Genomic DNA, 20,447 nt, shown 5'->3' with positions numbered 1-20,447 from the left:
GAGGAAAGATGAAATAAGTTTTCCCATGCCCGGTTAGTGCCGCTTCAAAAAGCTAACTTTGTGCAGACAGGGCAGCATAAAATGTAAAACTCACCTGTCAAATGGTTTTCCATGCCTTGACCACAACTCCACCAAATCCGGTGCACAGTACTCCACATATTTGGTGAACATTTCTGCTTGCTCGTTGAATTGCGCATCGTGCAGACGTCGTAGGATGGCTAAGAATGAGAGAGAATTTTAACGTTCAACATCACGTACATTACCTACGTTGCAAGAGGACTCAATAGCAGCTCAACTTAATTCAAAATTTTTTTTAAATTTTTGTTGAAAAATAAAATAAATCAGCTTATACGGATCTCTAAACTTATTAGTTTTCCTTCTTTTCTAGCTCATCTAGCTCATCTAACTACAATATCTTTGTATAATAATTATCAGTTAAAGATTGGCATGAGAAGAATTATGTAATTAATTATAATCAAAACGTCGCTAGAATTGAAAAAAAGCCAATGAGAAGGATGTAGTGTAGATACAGTAGGGGAGACCGGGGTAAAAAAAAGTCATTTTGGAATTTTCAAATGCCAATTTCTCCCAAGTTATAAATCGGAAAAAATTAGGGTGGAAAGCCCTATAAACCTACAATTTTTGACAGTAACTTGGAGGTTATGCGTTCAGTACCTTGAGAGTTAAAAAAGAAAATAAATTTTTGGCTCATTTCCCAAACTTTTGCGTATTGGGAAAAACCTTCCTTCAGCGATTTTCCAATCTGATAATTTTTCTCACTAGCTGGGTTACTTCAGAAAACGTTGCCAAGGTGTATTTTTCACTAACTTTTAATGATTTTTCTGTACAATTATTTGAATCAAAACACACCCCTTGGGGTAGATCGTGTCAACCCATGTAAATCATATGGGAGTTCGAAATTTTCGACATATTTTCTATCCATTTGTTCCAAAATGGCGTAATTGAGAAAATTGCAAAATTCTCTGTTTTAGTGCGTATAAAAGTGAAATTCCTTGTCGTGAATCAAAAGGTGAGAAGTTTAGCTATCAACTACTATCAATCTCTCAGGTGGAAAATCATTGGAAATGTCGGAAAATTCGACCGACTTTATTTACCCCACACTGGTGACTATATTTACACGACGAGTTTAAAAAAAAAGTCTGAAGCGGAAGGGTTCAGGGAAAGTTTGAAAACTCTTATTTCCCGTGGAGATAGAGAAAAGTGGTCTGAAACGTCTGAAAGAAAGTTGTAGGCCAGGAAATTTCTTATAAGAATGACCTATCGAGGAAATTCTCTTGCCTTTGGGGAATCCTGCAGATAAGGATTTATGCAAATTGACTTTTTTTACCCCGGTCTCCCCTACAGACCTTATATAATGAATAATCGGATACATTATTCGTTATATAGGGTCGATACTGTACCTGTACAGCGTACAAGACATTCTTTTTAATTAATTTTAACATATTACTAGTTAACCCATTCGCGTTATATGGGTCAGAGGCGTAGCAAGAACGAAATTTTGAGAGGAATTATTTTGTTTTGTGTTTGTTTGAGCTTAAGAATTTTTTTGCATGACATTTCTTTGCCCAAGAAGCCCAGGATGTTAAGCAAGGTTAAAGAAAATAATGCCAATAAAAGATTTGTAAGTAAAAGAAAAAAAACTAAAAATTAGTAGAAGAGAAAATTTATGAAAAATAGCCCATCACTAAATAAGAAAAAAAAAGAGAATAAAACCTTCGAAAACTATGCAAAATTGTTTGAAGAACGTTAACCGATCCCTCCCACACATCTAAAAAATATTACCTGAACTTAAACAACAAAACTTCAATGCAAAGTTCTGTTCCGTAGAATAGAATAAAAAATTGATCAAGAATCAAAAAATAAAACAAATACTCACCTTCATCGATATTTTGTCTTTGAAGAAATTGAGCAAATTCAAAGAAGACAAATCTTCGAGCCGGCATACAGCTCACAAAGATACCCTGAAAGAGCTGCACCAGCAGTGAGAGACGACTCTGGGCAGTGTCTCTATCCCCATCTGCTGATTCACGGAAAATCTCCGCTAAATCCTCTCGGGGGAAATGTGAAAAGTCCACGACATCCTTTCCACTTGCAAAAATCTCCACAAATGCCTGCACAACCGTCAGTTGAATGGTGAAGGTGGGAAAGACGAGGAATTTCTTTAGAACCTCAATAAAGGTCTCAAATGTATCCTGATCATCGGCAATCCCATTCCGGAAATAATGCATGATGAGCCTGATGAGTTTCGTGGCTGTTTCATTGCGATAAATATTGCGCAGGGAGAATCCCGTGAGACGTGTTATAATCTCCAACATCCTATTGAGGTATTCAGTGTTTCCATTGAGGAAGTAAACAGCTGCATCCTCATAGACATCCAGAAGTTCCTCAATGATGTCCTGACTCTTATTGAATCTACCGGTAAGATCTGCAATCTCTGTGCACGCCCATTCTCCGAGGGATTCATTGTAGGGACACTGCACGATGGTTTTGATTACATCAAAGTAAATGGGAATGCATGTCTTTGTCTCCTTGTCCAGGAACTCATCACACATCCTCCCGAAGGTACTTTCAGCAGCATCTGCGTGGAATTTGTGCATGTAGATGAGGCATTGAAGACAATTTGCAATGTAAATGCGGTAGGTATCTTCATTTTGTCCCTTTACGTGTCGACAGAAGATCTGGAAATGCTCATAGATCCACTTAATCATCCCGGAAATTTCACAATTCCTCGCCAGACCGTGAATGTCCTCCCTGAAGAAATTTCTGAGTATCTCGCAGACATTTGGTATGTGAATCCGGGAGAGTTGATGCTTCTTCTGTGTCAGACACTTCTCCACTTCCTTTACATTTCGAACAACATCACATTCAAGAGTGTCCAAAAAGTCCCCAATCCCATGCAGAGAGAGCTTCTTCAGGCTGCTGTGGAAGAGGACAAGTACTTCGGCGCGTTTTATAAAGTACATCGCAGCTAGATCCTTAGAAATGTCTTCCGGAAGAATCAACAGGTGATTTGTAATTTGGCGCAAGTGAATGAGACTAATTTGCTCCTTTTGTGGCAGAACCTTCGGGCATTCAGGTGCTCTCTGGATGAATTTATAGAGAAATTTATGCTTGAGATCCCTCTCAATACCCTCCGTAGCCTCAGTGTACTTTTCAACTCGAATCTTCCCGCTTTTCTTCTCCTCCACCCACGTAACATTCACCTGGACAGCGTGCATGACGTACACAAGAATTAGCTGAGCCACCAAATGTGATGGGAACTTCATAAAAATCTCCGTTGTGGAACAAATCCACTTTACAAATTCCTCCCGAGGATTCTGATCGAGAAACAATTCCTTCGCATTGGAATCATTGAGAGCAGCAATGAGAATTCTCATCTCTTGCTGCCCCAGGAAGTTCTTTGCAATCTCCATTCGTTGCTTCAGTGGAAAAATTCCCGAAGTAATCATCATTGTCAGCAATTCACCTACACAGGTGGGTTCCATTGAGGGCATCTGAAGGATCCTCTGGGCAATTGTGAGGAACTTTTCGCGACATTCTGGAACACTTTTCAAGGTATTGAAGACAATTTTACAGCACTGGCAGAAATATTCCAGAAGAACTTCCACTTTGAGGGATGGCTGAATGTCAAGGAGAATCCTCAGGACTCCCTGGAAGTTCTCCTGACTAATATGAAGATCATTCCTTTGGATAACTTCGCAGAGAACACAAAACCACCCTAAATCGTATTCATGACTAGATATCGTTACCATTTCGAGGATTTTATCGAAATCCTCATTGAATTTAGCTCTCTTGTTGGTCTGCTCGTCAGTTCCTTGTGTGGATTTGCTAATGAATTTCGTCTTCACGAGATCCACAAAGAGACAAGCCCCAAACTTCACGAGAAATGGACAAATTACAAACTTCTTCCTTTTATCCGATGGCTTTGGTAGTTGCTTGAGTTCTGTATCCAGAATATTAAACATCTTTAGTTTGAGATTGTTCCACGTGAGAGCATCTACTGCGTGGGATCTTCCCACATTTTCCGGAATAGAATTGAGGATGATGATCAAGTGGAAGAATTTAAATGTCAGTTCCTGGTGGGAGATAAAAATCTCATTTAGATGGATTTTGCTTGATTTTCACATGGATTAACTTACCCGATTTTCTTCATGTTGAGTCTTCCGGTGATTGTCAATGATCCTCTGTAGGATCCTGCGGGAATGTTCAGCAATTAAGCAGGAATTCTGGACGGCAAGTGCTTCACAGACAGCATATTCAATAGTGAGAACTTCTCTCTTTGTCAACTCTTCATTTGCTGTTAGGAAAATCTCCTCAAACCTTTCCACGAGAGAGGAGAGATGTGTGAGAATTTGGCTATTCTTAATGCTCCCGTGGAGGACATTTCCAATTCCCGTGAGGATGCCAACTTTCGAGATTGTTCGATCCTCAAAATATAAATCCACAAGGATTGTCAGGAGATCTGGAGAAGAATATAGGATTTAATGCAAAGACAGAGCATGGAAAATAAAAGTTTCTCACCTTTCCACTGAGCCAATTTCACCTTACACAGCGTCAGATCATTTTTCTTCAAGTATTGCACGAGAATACTAATAAATTCAGCCCCACAGAATTTCAGGAAGTTCTCATTTTCGAAGACACCGATGAATCTCTCCACAATGTAGATGCTATCGATGAGGAAAGGATCTGCAAGGATATACAAATAAAATTTTAAACACAGTCAATGTACTAAAAAGAAAGCAAAAACTCACTTTCAATGACAATCCCCATTATCTTATTGAAGCAGATATTAAATGTATCCAGCTGCTTATCGGACTTTCCTGCTTTGGTGCATTTTTCCACTTGCTGGAAGAAAAAAAACTCATTGAAAGGAAATACAAGTGGAAATCATCCACATACCTTTCCAAATCCCTGCAGGACATGATCAAAGAGGTGCTTTGTATCAAAATCAATTGAAGTTTTGCGAGCAACAACATCCTTAGCCTCAGCGGAATCCAGGAGTGCACTCAATTTCTCAATTCCCTCCCTCCGGACACCCAGAGTGTTTGCAGCTGCACTTTCAGAATGCCTTATTAGCTCATATTCCAAGTTATTTGCCATCTCTCGGATGGAAAATACTCCCACTGCTCTTCTTTTACTATTTCCAATCCTATTTAGGCAGTATTAATGGGTAAATCACAGAAAATTCTTTGCTAGAAGTGAACCAAGATTATTTCAAGCGCCAAGATAACCTCACTTCTACTTATGGCCGTCTTTGGAAAACAATCGATGAACTTCCAGTCTACTTTGATTTGTCTTACGAAATTCTCTATATTTCGGCATTTTCCACATTGATCATGTCGGAATTTTTCACTTGAAAGAAATTAATGATTTTATTCCTTTCATTCCAAAATATGAAAGAAAATTAATATCAGAGCGCAAGAAAAATATCTTGAGAATTAATTCTTACGTTGATTACAACAATACGGAGTTTTGAATAAGATAAAATATTGAGAAAAGTAACTTTTCAAAGTCTATGAAAAATTGGAAAGAATTTAATCTTATTTGTGTGCCGAGAAAATCGGCATTCGGTAGAACCTGTCGAGGTAACCCGCACTGGGGATGGTGTCGCTGCGATCGTCTTAGTTCCATCGCAAGTTTTTCGACAGTTCTCACCAAGATTTTTTGACCAAAAAAAGTGATTCGTGTGTGTAAAATAGTGGCGAGAGCGCACCCCAAATTCCATCAAATCCTTGTACAAGTACCCCCCTTTAGGCCTGTGGTGCACAGTGTGCGCGGGGCGTGTGGGAAAGTGGTGAAAAGTGATGTGGAAAAATGTTGTGTAACTCGTAGAAAGGCAGGCTCTTGGTTTTGTTGCCTCTTTTTCCCCACACACGACACCAGCAGGGATTTACTTGCATTGGCTGTGGCGCCCCCCGATTGTGGGCCCCAAGAGTGCCTCGAAGCCCGTGACGTGGGTTATTTTTCTTCTTGTTGCGGTAGTGTGGTGGAGCTGCCCTCCGGGCGGACTGTGTGACAAGTGCCCCCGCGTGAGTGTGTGCGTGTTGGCAAGACGTAAGAGATGGCTCTGGACGCCCGGAACAATTCGGCCCTCTTCAAGCGGGCCGAACAGCTAAAGCGTTGGGAGGAATCGGACACCAACCAGGCTACGGTGGTGCCCAAAAACGCCCACGCGCGCAAAGTTAAATTCAGCGCCGGATGCGTCTTCCTAGCCGCCTGTATGGCTGGTGATAAGGATGAGGTGCTGCGTCTCCTGGAGCAGGAGAATGCCGACATTAACACGTGTAACGTGGACGGATTGACGGCTCTACATCAAGTAAGATCTCTCTCCTCCCCTCCGTTGTTCCCTCTGCTCATTTGGGAGAGCTGTGAGCACTTTCTCCGCGCGATCGCCATTCGGGACGCGCGCGGGGTCTCCTCATGCACGCAATTTATTTTTGTCACCACCACCCCTGACCCCACTGCGTCGCGTGCTGTCACTCTCCCGTTAAAGAAACGTGCAAGATGCCACAAAAGAGCCCCAAAATGCCCCAGACGCTGTGACAATTTTTCTCTTCCAGAAAGCGATGTCACAGCTCGCGAGCTCCCAGGGATGCTCACTCATGCGGCGCGAAAAATTTTCTTCCTCAAATTGTCCCCGCGCGAGTGCCATCGCAATTGCTTTAATTTTAGCCTTACATTTTATTTTCTTTTTATTTTGAAGAAAAGAAAATGCCCACAGTGAATTTCAAGTTGAAGAAGATGTAAAATTTATACTTATTCCCTCATATCTATACACTATGCGACACAATTTATATTGCAAAATTGATAATTTTTGTCTTTTTTTAATTTTTGATAATTTCTACGTCATTTCAGATCTTTTTTTTATGTTAAATCGTATTGGATGTAAGAACAAGACTTGATGAAATTTTGTTCTTAAAACAAATCAGAATTTTCTTACAAGACTAACAAAAATAGCTTGATGAAAATTCCACCCCAGGCAGGCAAAGAAGTTGAATTGAGAGTTCTGTTTCACAAATCTCCAAAATTGGATTTTGTTGATCCAACAAAGGGCGAGCAATTTGCTTCTTTTGCATTTTCCACTCTTTGTTTTTCTCCGATGGAGTTTGTTTACATTTCCCACCCCCATCGTTGCACAGTGACCGACCTAAAGGCGCAGAAGCCGTTTTTCAATGAAATTCCATACTCTTCTACAACATTAAATTGCTATGCATTTACGTTCCCTCCTGTTTTATCCTTCCACCGAGTATTTTACGATTTTCCCCATATTATGAGTCCTCTCTCCCCTACATTTTGCTGTAGTACGGAAAATGCAAGAAGGGTGTGGAAAAATCAATTTTTCCGGATGCAAAAAAGGGGAGTTTTGGTGCAAAACGTTTTAAAGAGAGCACGAAGAACATTTGAAAAAGGAAATTATTCTGGAATTCTTCCTCCACGTTGCGCCAGAATTATTGCAAAGAAAAAGTCTATTTTGGGCTACGTTATGACGCGATTTGAATTTCCTTGGAGGTTTTTTTTTTTTTCTAGAGGAAAATTTATTGATGGTCTCACAAGTTGATGTAGTAGTACATAAGATTCGGCGCTTTTCCTTCATATCGCTTATATAGTTTGTATATAAATGACGATGAGAAGAAGTTCATGTTGTGTGAGAAAAAAAAACAGGAAAATTTTACACTCATTTTCCTTCATTCTTGTGCCTGTCTTTCATATTTTTCCGTTTTATAAAATAAAATTTATTTAATATACAATTTGTTCTTTAATTTCTAGAAATTTCCCTGTCTCCATGCAATCTCCCCATATGTATGATGAAAGAAGGAAAGGATTTATCATGAGAAAAGTTTTTTGCAGCAATTTTTATCGCATGAATCATTCACAAATTTAAGCTTCATGGTTGATATTTAAACAAAATGAAAATCTTGGAATTTGAAATAATTATAAATTTCAAATTAGAGAGAAAGGGGTTAGTTTAATAGTTAATATTAGAATAGCAAATCCTTGGTGGATTATATTTAGTTTATTTTCATCTATTTTTGAAGCATTATTAAAGTGTGACGGGTCAGAGGAATTTTATCCATGTGCCTCATTGACTTTGAGACTGTCCGGAAAATAAATTCTCAATGATGTATGAATTTTCACACTATTAGAATATTTTTACTCAATTCTATCATATACACTATGCAACGAAATTTCCATTCCTCTACCTTCAAAAATAATAATAAAAGCTTAATATCTTGATGCGTCTTAAGGTGTTTGTCTTCATACAAAAAAAAACTAAAGGTAATATATTCGAAATAAAATTTATTTACACAACTTTTGTGTCTCACGAGAGACATATTACACAGGTGCATGGCAATTGTATCGTAAACATTATTTGCATTAATATGTAGCGCTGTGTGTTGTCATATTTTCAAAATTATATCGACTACATTTTAATGTTGGGGAACATGTGACGAGAAAACAGTTCAAGTGCTTGTCGAATGTTCACAACCTGACCACCTCAATTTTTCACGCGCCCTGAAATACTCACCTTTAAACGTCCTGCACGTTTACTGCACACTATAGAGTGTAAAACTCTCACGTTTTTCAATGGATTAAGCTTGAGGAGTTGAGTGAAATTTATTGATTAATTTTCATTTTCTTTTAAGGTGTTCAATGACAGATGATTTTTGAGAATAAAATGCATTCAAATAAAGAAATCGAAGAAATTGTAGGTTCTAATTAACTACACTCTGGGTTAAATTCACAAACAAGTTAGGCTTAGTTAGTTTCTTGAAAAAAAAAAGATTTTAGTTTTTAAGATTAAGCTTTTACAGCTTTAAGATTATGTCAGACTAAATTCGGACCTTAAACGTAGCTTAAAAAACTAAAGTCTGATAATGAAAGACTTAGGCTTAGAATGAAGAAAAATCTTGGGCTAAACCTAATAAACTTAGCTTGATAAGACACACTTAATAACACTTAAGCTATGCCTATTTTAAGGTAGGCAAAGTTTTTTAAGCCTAAACTATAATGTTTAATTTTAAAAAATCAAGCTAAGTTTATTAAGTTTAGCACAAGTTATTATTTCATTCTAGGTCTAAGTCTTCCATAAGCCTAAAAAATTTAACTTGTTTTAAGAAACTTAAGCTGGACTTGAACTGAATAATTTTATATTAACCTACATTGAAAACAATTTTCTGACATGCCTAAAGTTCAAGGTTCTTTAGGCACTAAAATTCCTTATTGGTTACTACTCTTCTAATTTTGAATATGGTCTACAAAGTGTTTGTTCTTAAAGTTTTCAAAAGAAAGAAAACTTTAGGGAAATTCACCTGTTGCGGTCAATGTTTACAAGAGATTGTTGAGAATGTACCACAAAACTCAATTCTTGTGTGAAAATTTCAACTAATTTCCTCTTACACAATTCTCCAGTTGGATTCTTACGTGGTTCACATAATATATTGATGCAATAATATTACTAGTTAGAGGTGTTATAGATTAGTCCATTTATTCTACATACTTATACATATGTTGTTGTACAAAATGCTGGACTTTTTGAACCCTCTGGGCTTTTGTTTAATATGTACAACATACATATGTGGAAAAGAGAGTGAGACAATCACTCAATAGCTATAATAGAGAGATATGTTTCTTGGAGAGTTTATTTTATTTCCGTCTCTCTACATATTGGTCAATTTCAAAAGCCAAATAAGTAAATAAAGAGATTTTATAATAAAACATGTGCTAGACTAAAAGTTAACTTGTATTCTAGTTTGTCGTATTTTGTGGTGTCTCCGCATCATATATACTAGTTTGTATAGAATATAGCTAAACCACATCAGCCACCATCAATTCTGATACAGTTTCTCTATTAATTTTATTAATTTCCGCTCTGTTAATTTATACACCACTAACTAAAAATAATATTAATTTACACACATTTAAGACTCCACTTTGTGTTTCTTTTTTTCTCTTCATTTCGTTTCTGTAATTAATGCTACTGTAGTTTGTCTTTTTTTTTTGCTCATTTTCTTGTTTATTCCCTTTTTGTGATGTTGCTGACAGAGTGGGATTCTTATAGTATATTATGCTCTCTCTCTATGATGTTTGTCTTATTGAGATCTTAGATTTATTTATCTGATTCGTCTCTCGCGGGATGATCTTTTTGTAATAAAATATATAAATGTACGTACATATATAGTTACTCTTAAAATGTGTATCAGCGATGATGTCAAAGTTGCGTATAAATAACAATCTCGCACTGTGATGAGGCTTTTGACCTTTTGAGGAAATTTTCTTCATTCTCCATGCCTTTGAAAAATACATACATATAAACATAATAATCGGAATCTTTTCATGTTGTGTACACTGATGCGATTGTTAGCCTAGTTTTCCAGCGATAACACATTCAATGTTGAGAAACTTGATGAGCTGAAGAAAAAACTTTTTTTTTGTATTTCTAAAATTAAATTTTATTTTTAATGCTTATCAATTTGTTCGCGGATTAATTTTCATAAATCAACAACGATTTGTTTACAAAGATTTTCCTTTTAATGACTGTTTTTGATTAGATTTCATTTTCTTATAAACTTTTTAGCATTCTAATGGGTTTCTTTTGGAAGTTTAAGGATTTTTTGTATTCTCTAATAAAAATAAATATTAAAAAATTTTGAAAGCTTCTTAATTTCTTTAGTTAATTTGAATTGATTTCAAATTTTAGAATTTATTTTTAAGTACTAATTATTCTCTTCATACAAATTACTCAATTTTAGGAATCATGAGAATTTTGATTAGTAGGCAGAAGATTAGGAGATCTAACTCTCAACGCTAACACAAAAAAAAAGAATTGACTTTGAGACATTCCTTCACATAAAGATTGTGCCTTATCATAAAACCAACATTGAATTCTCTGTGAGTTTAAAATGGATTTTTCTCGTATTATGATGAATTTATGAGAAAATATATTTGTTTTTCTTTCTCACTCACTTTTTTTTCTCATTCACTATATGGATTATGAAGATATTTGATATACCAACTAAAAGAAAAAAGAAAAATTACCCAGAGGTACATTTATTTATTACATAAGAATTGCACCATGTAAAAAAATGTCTAGTTTTTCATGTTGGTACATACCTACATTGTATATATATAATTTGCCATTGAAAAGATGAAAATAGCGATGTTAACACAATGTAAGTAAAAGGTGTAGTCATCACCAAGTAAAACAATGGAATTGTTTCTTACGCATTTTTTCTTTTAGCATAAAGCCACCGACTTATGATACTTTTGGGATATGAGAAAATATTTTTTTCTTCTCAAACTGATTTATGCAAAAAATAAATAAATAAATAAAATACCAATGAAAGGTGTGAAATATTTTGATAATTTTCTTCTTTAACAAAAAGTAAAACAATGTTCCGGAGACAAAATGAAATTTATTTTTAGTTTTGTTGTATTTTATGGTGCAGAAAAAATTATGAAATATTGTTGATAAATAAAAACATTGTTAGATTTCTTTTCTTCGCCTTTTCTTTATTCAACAAAGTCTCTAAAGAGAAATATTATTGCGAATTTGTAATTTCTTCACTCATCACCCCCATTACGTAGATAAATTTTTATAATCTTGTTAAATTGTTGCGAAAATGCAATGTATGGAACGAAAGTTAGTGTTGATTTAGATATAAATCTTTTGCTTTTGAAAAGACTGTAAGTTTTGTAAAAGGAAAAGTTGGAAAATCAACAAGAAAAGCTGAAGATTATGAAGAATAATTAAGAGCAAATCAAGACATGGTTTAAATTTTCAGATTAAATACTCATGAGATTATAATTACAATGATAGTATGTAATAAAATAAAATAATGACCATTACATTGTATATAAAGCAATTCTCAAAGTTTTCACTCTCATGCAACTTTTTGTGATGTTTAATGAAAGATATTTTCTTTAATTAAGTTCCATAATATATACCTAATTGACTAAATAAATCACAATGTAAAATCATAAAAAAAAACATCATCATGATGAAACAAATTGGCAAAATGTTAATTGAGAAATCGATAAATTGTAAAAAAAAAGAATTTGCGAATTATCGTGAACATTAGACCTAATTCAGCGACCAAGAAACCCTTGAAATCTTTAAATTTTGTACTGAAATTTCAAGATTTCAAGCGAATTTCAAGGGTTTCTTGGTCGCTGAATAAGGCTCATTATTGGTATTAAAAATGAAATTTCACAATATCTCATCAATAAATAATAAGAAGTTTACACAGAGTGTGTAAATGTGTTAATTATTTAATTTATAGAAGACGAAGAAGGAGAAAAAAATGAAGTATAACCGTGCACGCACAATGTCAAAGAGATGATGATGTATACATGAGAGATGGAATAAAAAATTAATAAAAAATAAAACTACCTCTGTCTACAATATAAATTCTCATCATCTCCAAGTAAATAGATCTTCACTCCTGGCTTGGTGCTCTCCTTCATTACAACGATTATTGTTATTATTATTTGTGACTTGTCTTGCACTTTTGAGCTACGATTGAAATTAACTTTTATAGTATAGTGTCTTTATAAATAAAAAAAATAAATAAAATAAGAGATGAAGAAGAAGACAAAATAAGCGTAGAGAGAGAGCATCTATAAATGTACATACATATAATGCTGTTTGTATATTTATAGTGTGCAAAACAAGAGCGTACAGACAGACATTTTCTAATATATGGAACTCTCCAGCAATAACAAAAACAGTGTAAACGACTTGAGAGAGAGACCAATTAAATGGAGCTGATCTAATAACTTTTGTACAATTGCAATTAAGTAGCACTTGAGGAGATGGGCAGAAAAAGGGGCATCACAAAAGAGACCTGAATAGAGAGATAGAGAAATGAAAGAAGGGACGCCAATGTTAATCTCATAATTCTCATTGAGTCATTCAACTCCGCGGAGAAATGAGATTGAATTTATATTTGCACTTTTGCAGTTAAAGATTAGCTAAAGAAGTTATTTTGTCAAAGAGCTAAAATTTTGAATTTATTAATCATACATAATTCAATTCAGTGAGTCAATTGGCTTAATGATTAGAGCATTTGACTACCATCTAAAAGGCTCCGGTTCGAATGACGGTCTGGACAAAGTTTTGATTTTTCTTTTCTTCTTTTATTTTTTAATTTTTTTTTAAGTTTTTTTTGTGTTATAATATTTATTGCGGATGAGATTTCAAAGACTTTTGGAACAACTTTTAGTTCAAAAATTAATTTCACACCATAGCAGAATGCAAGTCACATTTTCCACTGACAATGTGGAGATTCCTGACAAAGAAAGTTTGCAGAAATGCACAGGGATACGGTATGCAATTTATTGGATCAAATACCTCGCGATGGAGACAGTAGCTGAAAGAAAAGAAAAAGAGATCCCACAATCTCTCAAACATGATGGTGGTACATAGTAATATATATGACAAAGAATGTGAGGAGATGAAGTAAAAATTGCTCATTGACTTATTATTCTCAATTCACGATGAAATTTATGACTCTTTCATTGCCCATAGAGTTGAGGAGAGTGAATAAAAATTAATTTAGCTTTAATTAATGAATTTAACTTTTTCACCTTCATCATTCGCGAAAAAAAAGTATGTATATGTGTAAATGTATACAGTTTCAAGAAGATCTCCATTCCGCGTAAGTCTTTCATCTCTACTGGCCAATTGTGTGTTTTTATTTATCCATCTTTCATCTCACTTCAACGTCATACTAATCATCACACAGACTTTGCGCGCTCATCGTTGTGTCTCAATGTTAAAAATGAGAATTAGAACGTCTTACTAACCGCAAACATTGCGGTTTTTATTAACATTTTCATTTTATAATGTTGAAGTTTTTTTTCTTTCTTCTTCCCTTTCCACTTGGCCTATCACACTAATTCATTCCATAAATGGCACCCATTCATGTTTTATGTGTAAATTCACCATACACAACACCGAAAAAAAAAGTAAATTCTAGCGTATTTTGATGACTTTACGCGCGATGCTTTTTTTCAATGGAATTGGTAGCGAATCACAGAAAAATTCAAAGCTACAGAGTGACACGATATTTTATTGATTTTGCTGTGTAATTCAACAGATTGACTTTCAATCGTGTTAAAAACAGAGTTGAGATTATTTTAGAATATTTTGCATTCAAGGGCATTTAGGGGAAGATTGAGTGAAATTCAAAAAAAAAATTCTCGAATAAAATGTGTTAAAAAAGAAGTTTTTCTTTTACTTAACATTAAAATTTTTTATAAGAAAAAATCTTTGATTCCGACAACTCAGTGTAATGTCCGTTGAAATTACATTTTAACACCACCACCGTGTAAATATTTAAGGTATGCGGGAGACATAAAATTTGCACACCTCCAATATTCGTAAACATCGTAAAAGATGATTTAAAGGTCAGTGTTAAGCGTCAAGATAAAGTGCAAGGTGGTCGCATAACATAAAAAAAATCATTTAAAGGGTTCTGAATGTCATTGTAGAAAGGAGCTTATACGTTTCTGTATGAAGAAACCCTTCATTCGTGGAAATAATTGAGATAAATGTAATTTTGTACAAGACCAAAAAGAAAATGGAAAATTCTACCAGAGACTTAACCGAATAATTTTTATTTCCTTTAATTTAATACTCTTTAACTTTATGCTTAGATTTAGTACTTTTCAGACCTATACATAATAATTATTAATGGGAAACAATTGAAATGGAATATCACATTGAAGAGGGGGTGGATTTTAGAATTAAATATGTATGTTATGTACATTATATTGTTCTAATATAAACTTGTTGTTTTTAGTAAAATGAAATAGAATAAGATGTGAAATGCACACAGCAGAGATGATGAAAATGAAAAGATCAGCGACATGAAGTATCCATTACCATTAATCATTTGCCCTGACGAGAAAATTGTCATTCAAGACGCGATATATGTATGCAGATATTGCGTCAGAGAGTAATAAAAGTATGTTTTAACATTCTACATATAACAATATCACTCTCTCGTCTCTTTTTTTGTTCATTCTTGTGTATATAACATGTGCAGAGAGATGAAAATTCTGATGCTTTAGCAATGAAGTGAAAAATTGAGAAATAATTATGACCCAAAGACCATTAATTTAATTACCAAATCGAATTGTTCACTTTAGCATTACAGTGTTATTCTTTCATATTATGTTCTCATTTGATGTTTATGATTTTTTTTTAATGTGATTTACAGGGGGGCTTTGCTTTACATATTGACCTTTTTATTGATCTCTTATTTATGTTGTATGTTACTGTACATTTATGTGAGAGTATGATGCGTGATAATTACCCCTCAACATTGTTGCAAGGTGGAAATTCTTGATTAACATCATTTGAGTCGCGATAAAAAGGAGTTTTGTGAAAGAACTTTGATTTACAATCATTGCAATGAAGGAAAGAGCAAAATATCGCACGTATAAAATGAGGGAGGATGGAGAAGAAGAAACACATGACCACAGTCGATGATAGTGCTATTATACAACAATATTTCCGAAATAACTTTTGCGGAATCCACCCACCCACTCAATAATGGCAATAGTAACATCAATGTGTAAGCAAAAGCATATTTTGCTGTATGGTATGGTGTGAGAATTGTCTGTCTCACTGAAATACATCCGTGGTGTGTGAGAATATTCAATGGGTGAATTGAAAGGAAGGAGAGACCACAAAGTATTTTAATATGGTTAAATTGAGAAATTTGTCAAAACGTTTAGCCAAAAATATGTGAGGTGAATGAAAAATTGTTTATTTTTGTGCTTTCAACGATTTTCAACAAAATTTTATGAATGACATTTTTTAGATTCTTTCTAAATTCTCTGTTTCACTATGAGCTCAAAAAATTTTCTCTTTCTTCATTAGAAGGAATAAGAGGTTAAATTTTTAGAAAGAATATTTTTGACCTCTTAAGAAATATCTAAATTGCCAAGAAATCTAAAAGGAATTTTTAAACACCCAAATATCCTTTCTTGAAACATTAATTCTTACAACGTTCAAAATGTTTTCATTTTATTATCCTTCACCGTAAGTTACCACATGTACATCATTTTTTAACCTGCTGGCCGCCAAGACCTTGGAGCTTCCTTAGAGCGCCAAGGTGGGGTCGTTGAATGACCCCAAGAAGGAAGTCGATTTTCTCATAAACTATAAAACCGGGAACTGTCGGGTCACTACCTTTAGACTCCTTATATAGTCCTCTTGCCCCTTGCATCACAAATTCGCCACCCGGAAACACGCAGAAGAAGATATTAGGGAAAAACATTTTTCACTCATTTTTCACACTTTCTTCGTGAGAAATTTGCCACGAAGTTGACCGCAACTGCTATTTTTTTTCACTACTTCCCCACATTCCCCTCACTTCCCGCACCGTGATAAATGGCAATATTTCTTGAATATTCTTTATTGTTTTGCACATTTATATGCTTCTAATTATGTTTTATGTTGTTTATGTTACTTATTCGCGATAATTCTGACACTGAGATGGTAAAGTGAGAAAGTAAACACAACCCTTCAACCCCCTTCAACCATATGATTTATGATGTGACTAACTTCATTCTAAGAAATTTTCCGCAGCATGGCCGTTACATCAATTTTTGAATTCCCTTCTTCTACATTTTCCTTAATAACTTTTCTTGTGGTAGACGGATTGAGCTGAAATTTTTACACAACCTCCTCAGATAACCAAAGAACTTATTTCCAAAAGATGGGAATGGTATCTTTTATATTTATTAAGTTATAGCACGAAATATAGGGCTGGGGTCGTACAACGACCCCGCTTGGCGGCCTAGAGGTTAAAATTACATTCATGCAATGAAGAGTTTTTTATGCTAATTTATTGATTTGGATGTTAAATTGACAGTTTGATAAATCGACAATCAATTGCTATTATTATTCTTCTGTCGTACAATTTTTATGTACATTTACATTTTTTCGATCTTTGAATGTTTGTGGTGGTTTATATGGCGCCGAGAAGGTCTTTGAAGAGAGATGGTTTTTCTCAATAATACATTCCTATGTTTATTTATTTATTTTTATTCTTTGCCAAAAAAAATATTTCTCTTATTTCTTTTATTAAATGATTATTACTTGTTATGTTGCAAATACCAGAAAAATTTGATGATTGATGCATATTAAGGTTAGACCCTGCCTATAGGCTTGATTAATGCGTAAATTTTTCTTATTAACTTTAATTCCACCTGTGGATTAATCTGCGTGAATTTTTTTTACGCATATTTCAAAATAAAAAAAATATTCGATAAATGATAAGTGGGGTGAATAGAATAAAGAAAAGACTATACAAATTCATCAATGATTTATTTTCAAAAGAATTTTCTTTATTTATAAAAAACATAAGATTCGTGGGAGACAATATTTTAATTAGATATATTCTCTCTGATGCCAAGAATTTATTTTGCCACATTTTTTTTTTGCAAAATTAGTAATTTGTAAATTTAAATTTAAATAAGAATTTCATTCATTTTTCGCGTGTGCATAAAGGTGTCACGATGAATTAAGTATGCGGATAAAGAGCTAAATAGTGTGATAAATTACCCAGCTAGCCTCGTGTGGCTGTGGCTCCTGTGGCTGCTACGGGGATCCACAGTAGCGCCACCAGACAGTCCCAATTCGTGGCTCTTTCAGTTTTTGCCGTGACCGAAATTGGCGGCCACAGGGGACCCACGAATGGTTGCAAATTGTGACCATGCAGAATTCAATGAATCTTGAAAATCGTATTTCACGTATTTAACACCAATTTAATGTAACAGAAACTTTATAATTTCAAATAGAGATTACTTAAAAATCGATATCAATCGGAAAAGTATAGAATTTTAAGAGAATTAAACATTTTTGTAAAAACGGCCACGAGAGGGTCCCAGAGCAGCCACAGCGGGGACGAGACGTTTACAATTTATGTGGAATATTAGCAGTTTTTTTAGCTTTTTCTTGAAAATAAAATATCTGGGCATCTTTAGTATGTTGATAACAACTGATAAATATCATTTTATCTAAAATATAAAGAAAACAATTTTTTTTTAATCAGCCACAAATGTATAGTCACAGGGGGTCCCCTTTTTTTTTGGTTCGTGGCCGCCCTGTGGCTCCTACTTTGGGAAATTTCCCAAAATAATTTTTTGAGCCACCACCGCGGCGCTAGTTATGTTGAGATATTTCTGTGTGAAAGAGAAGCACGTAAACGTCATATTCCTATACTCTTCATACACATTAGCGTAGATTACTTGGTGACAGACCCAAAACGCATTAGGGAGACAAGGATAGAAAAGTGAAACAAATATATATCCGCAAGCGATGCGCGAACCACGTGGACGGCCACTACGCGGTCACCACACGGCCACAGCGATCCTAAGAAGTGCATGACGTCACAGCGATGCTTCTCACTCACAAGATCAATGATTCTCCGGGAGATCAATGCCAAATGAGTTTAAAATAAAAATATTAGAAAAAAATATTTTTATATTTTTGAATTAAAATATGCTTTTACATTAATTTAAATAATTAAAAATTATCCGAAGATACTTTATTAAATTTTTCGCGTTTTTAATTCCATTTTATCAATGCTCTCTTTAATTACTAATTATATTTTTTGTGATCGTTCAAACCAAAAATCATAGTTATTCATTTTTTAATCAGAAAATAAATTATCTTTAAAATAAAAACCACTCAATCGATATTTAAGTACGTTCAAGAGAGAAAAAAATATGTTTTACCGCACCTACTAAATAACAGGTTAAACGTAATTTTCAATCTTAATCTTAGGTATGAATATAGGTAAAAATTTTAACACAAATATTACTGTAAGTATTTTCCTTTAGTTGAGACAATTGCAGGTAATAAATTGGTTTTATGGTATTGTACTGCCGAAAGGCTTAGTAGGGAAAACTAAAAGATTATGCTCCAGGTAGCAATTCGAGCAGCACTTGGGCATCAATGCATATGTTAATATTGGAAATACCCAAATGTTTTGCAAAAAAACTCTTAAACTTTCCAGACGCACAGTAAAATATATGAATTCATTTTGTTTGCAGAAAATTCATATTATTTAAAGTCTCGAAAACAGCGTATTTTCAGTTTTTAGTCTTTGCAATAGCTATCTATTTTACGTAAACCTACGAGAATAATGTTTGCAATGGTTCCCTATTTAGCCCATATGAAGCACGTGGAAAAATATCATTACAAATAATCTTATTTTCTTTATAATCCTGGACATTTATTGGCATAAAACAATGTCAGGACCCTTCTAAAAGGGTTTAGTTTAGGTTTTGATCAATATTTTGCAATTTTATTATTTTACCCTGAAAATCGTCAATTTTAAATCATTTAATTAATAAAATTGCATTAAGGACCCGCATTTTGAGATTATTCATTAAATTTCAAGACGTAAAGTGGATATCGCATTTATTTCTGAATGGTTGATACCCCGAAAATCTGATTACAAAGTTATGATAATTCTTTGACATATTATTGTATATTTCATGAGGGAATATACCATCGCCATGCCCTCTATGTATGTTGTAGAAATATGTATATTTTGAAAGAATATTTTTGGGATATTTTTGTGGGAAATTTTTCTGGATGCTTGCGCCGTAGCCACGAGCCATCCACAGAGGGGACGTCACAGTGACCGGTCACGATTTATTCCCCATTTGTATGTCACCTGACCGTGTGGTGGCTGTCTGGTGGCGCCACAGGGGCCACCCATGACCGCCACGGACCGCGTGGTGGCTGCTGAAGGTGTGCTGGGTAAGGTGTCAAAAATTTAAATAATCTAATTTATTCAAGAGGATATGATGATGATGCAGATGAAGAATGAAAACTAGATGTGATATTTTGTGGCACGAGCCACAACAAACATATCTCATCTCTTCCCAAGGGGGGTGAAGTCAGTGTGAAAGAGCAAGTGAGGAAAAAGAGGTGAAAGAGAGTTTGTTGTTGAGCCTCAAATTACCATCCTATTATTATTCTTTTGGTTTTCCCATTTGCACAGTGCTGCAGCAAAATGTGTGTGAGTGGTGCAAAATGGTGCATTTTATTCATGCACGGGGTGGTCCATTGATGATGAAGCCAATCATCCCATCTATGCGAAAATGTGTGCCTCAGTTTGCCTCATATTTTGCGCTATTCTCACATTTTTTTTTTTTTTGTAAATAAACTCAAGATTGAGCTATAAAATTTTACGATGCATTTTTCTGCGTGTCACTGACCGAGTTGTAATTTTTTTTTATATGTGTGGAGGAGACTTTTTATTTATTTTGAAGACATAAAGTCATACAGATAATTTTCTCCCAATTTGTTGAAATTCGAGTTAAAATTATCTTGATTATACAATTTTATTGAGAGAATATTTAAAATTTGTCTCGAGATTGTTTCTTCGTACTCATAA

The 20,447-nt window shown here is 34.5% G+C and overlaps 2 protein-coding genes across 19 annotated transcripts in view; one reads left to right on the top strand and one right to left on the bottom strand.

The window, feature by feature from the left end:
* Positions 1-5,281, bottom strand: part of LOC129794243 (serine/threonine-protein kinase ATM) — a 32,526-nt gene extending 27,245 nt beyond the window's left edge. For both annotated transcript variants that reach the window (XR_008751009.1, XM_055834945.1), the window contains exons 1-6: positions 4,921-5,281; positions 4,773-4,866; positions 4,543-4,707; positions 4,161-4,483; positions 1,898-4,097; positions 95-218 (exon numbers count right to left, since the gene is read on the bottom strand). Coding sequence is in view for 1 of the 2 variants with exons in the window: in XM_055834945.1 (XP_055690920.1) it covers positions 95-218; positions 1,898-4,097; positions 4,161-4,483; positions 4,543-4,707; positions 4,773-4,866; positions 4,921-5,121 (3,107 nt within the window). In the remaining variant the exon portion in view is untranslated. The remainder of the gene's footprint in view (positions 1-94; positions 219-1,897; positions 4,098-4,160; positions 4,484-4,542; positions 4,708-4,772; positions 4,867-4,920) is intronic.
* Positions 5,282-5,590: 309 nt separating this feature from the next.
* The window catches only part of LOC129794248 (protein phosphatase 1 regulatory subunit 12A), a 39,051-nt gene continuing 24,194 nt past the window's right edge, over positions 5,591-20,447 (top strand). For 11 of the 17 annotated variants that reach the window (XM_055835006.1, XM_055835001.1, XM_055835000.1 and 8 more), the window contains exon 1: positions 5,621-6,337. In XM_055835006.1, coding sequence (XP_055690981.1) covers positions 6,083-6,337 — 255 coding nt within the window. In that variant the 5' untranslated portion in view covers positions 5,621-6,082. Of the gene's footprint in view, positions 6,338-20,447 lie in introns of all 17 variants that reach the window. The other 6 variants (XM_055834997.1, XM_055834995.1, XM_055834994.1 and 3 more) reach the window with 2 other exon arrangements.

This window comes from Lutzomyia longipalpis, chromosome 3 (genome assembly GCF_024334085.1).
Source record: "Lutzomyia longipalpis isolate SR_M1_2022 chromosome 3, ASM2433408v1".
In the NCBI taxonomy this organism is placed as follows: domain Eukaryota; kingdom Metazoa; phylum Arthropoda; class Insecta; order Diptera; family Psychodidae; genus Lutzomyia; species Lutzomyia longipalpis.
Note: the sequence above shows the minus strand (reverse complement) of the source record. Positions and strands in the feature narration are given on the sequence as shown.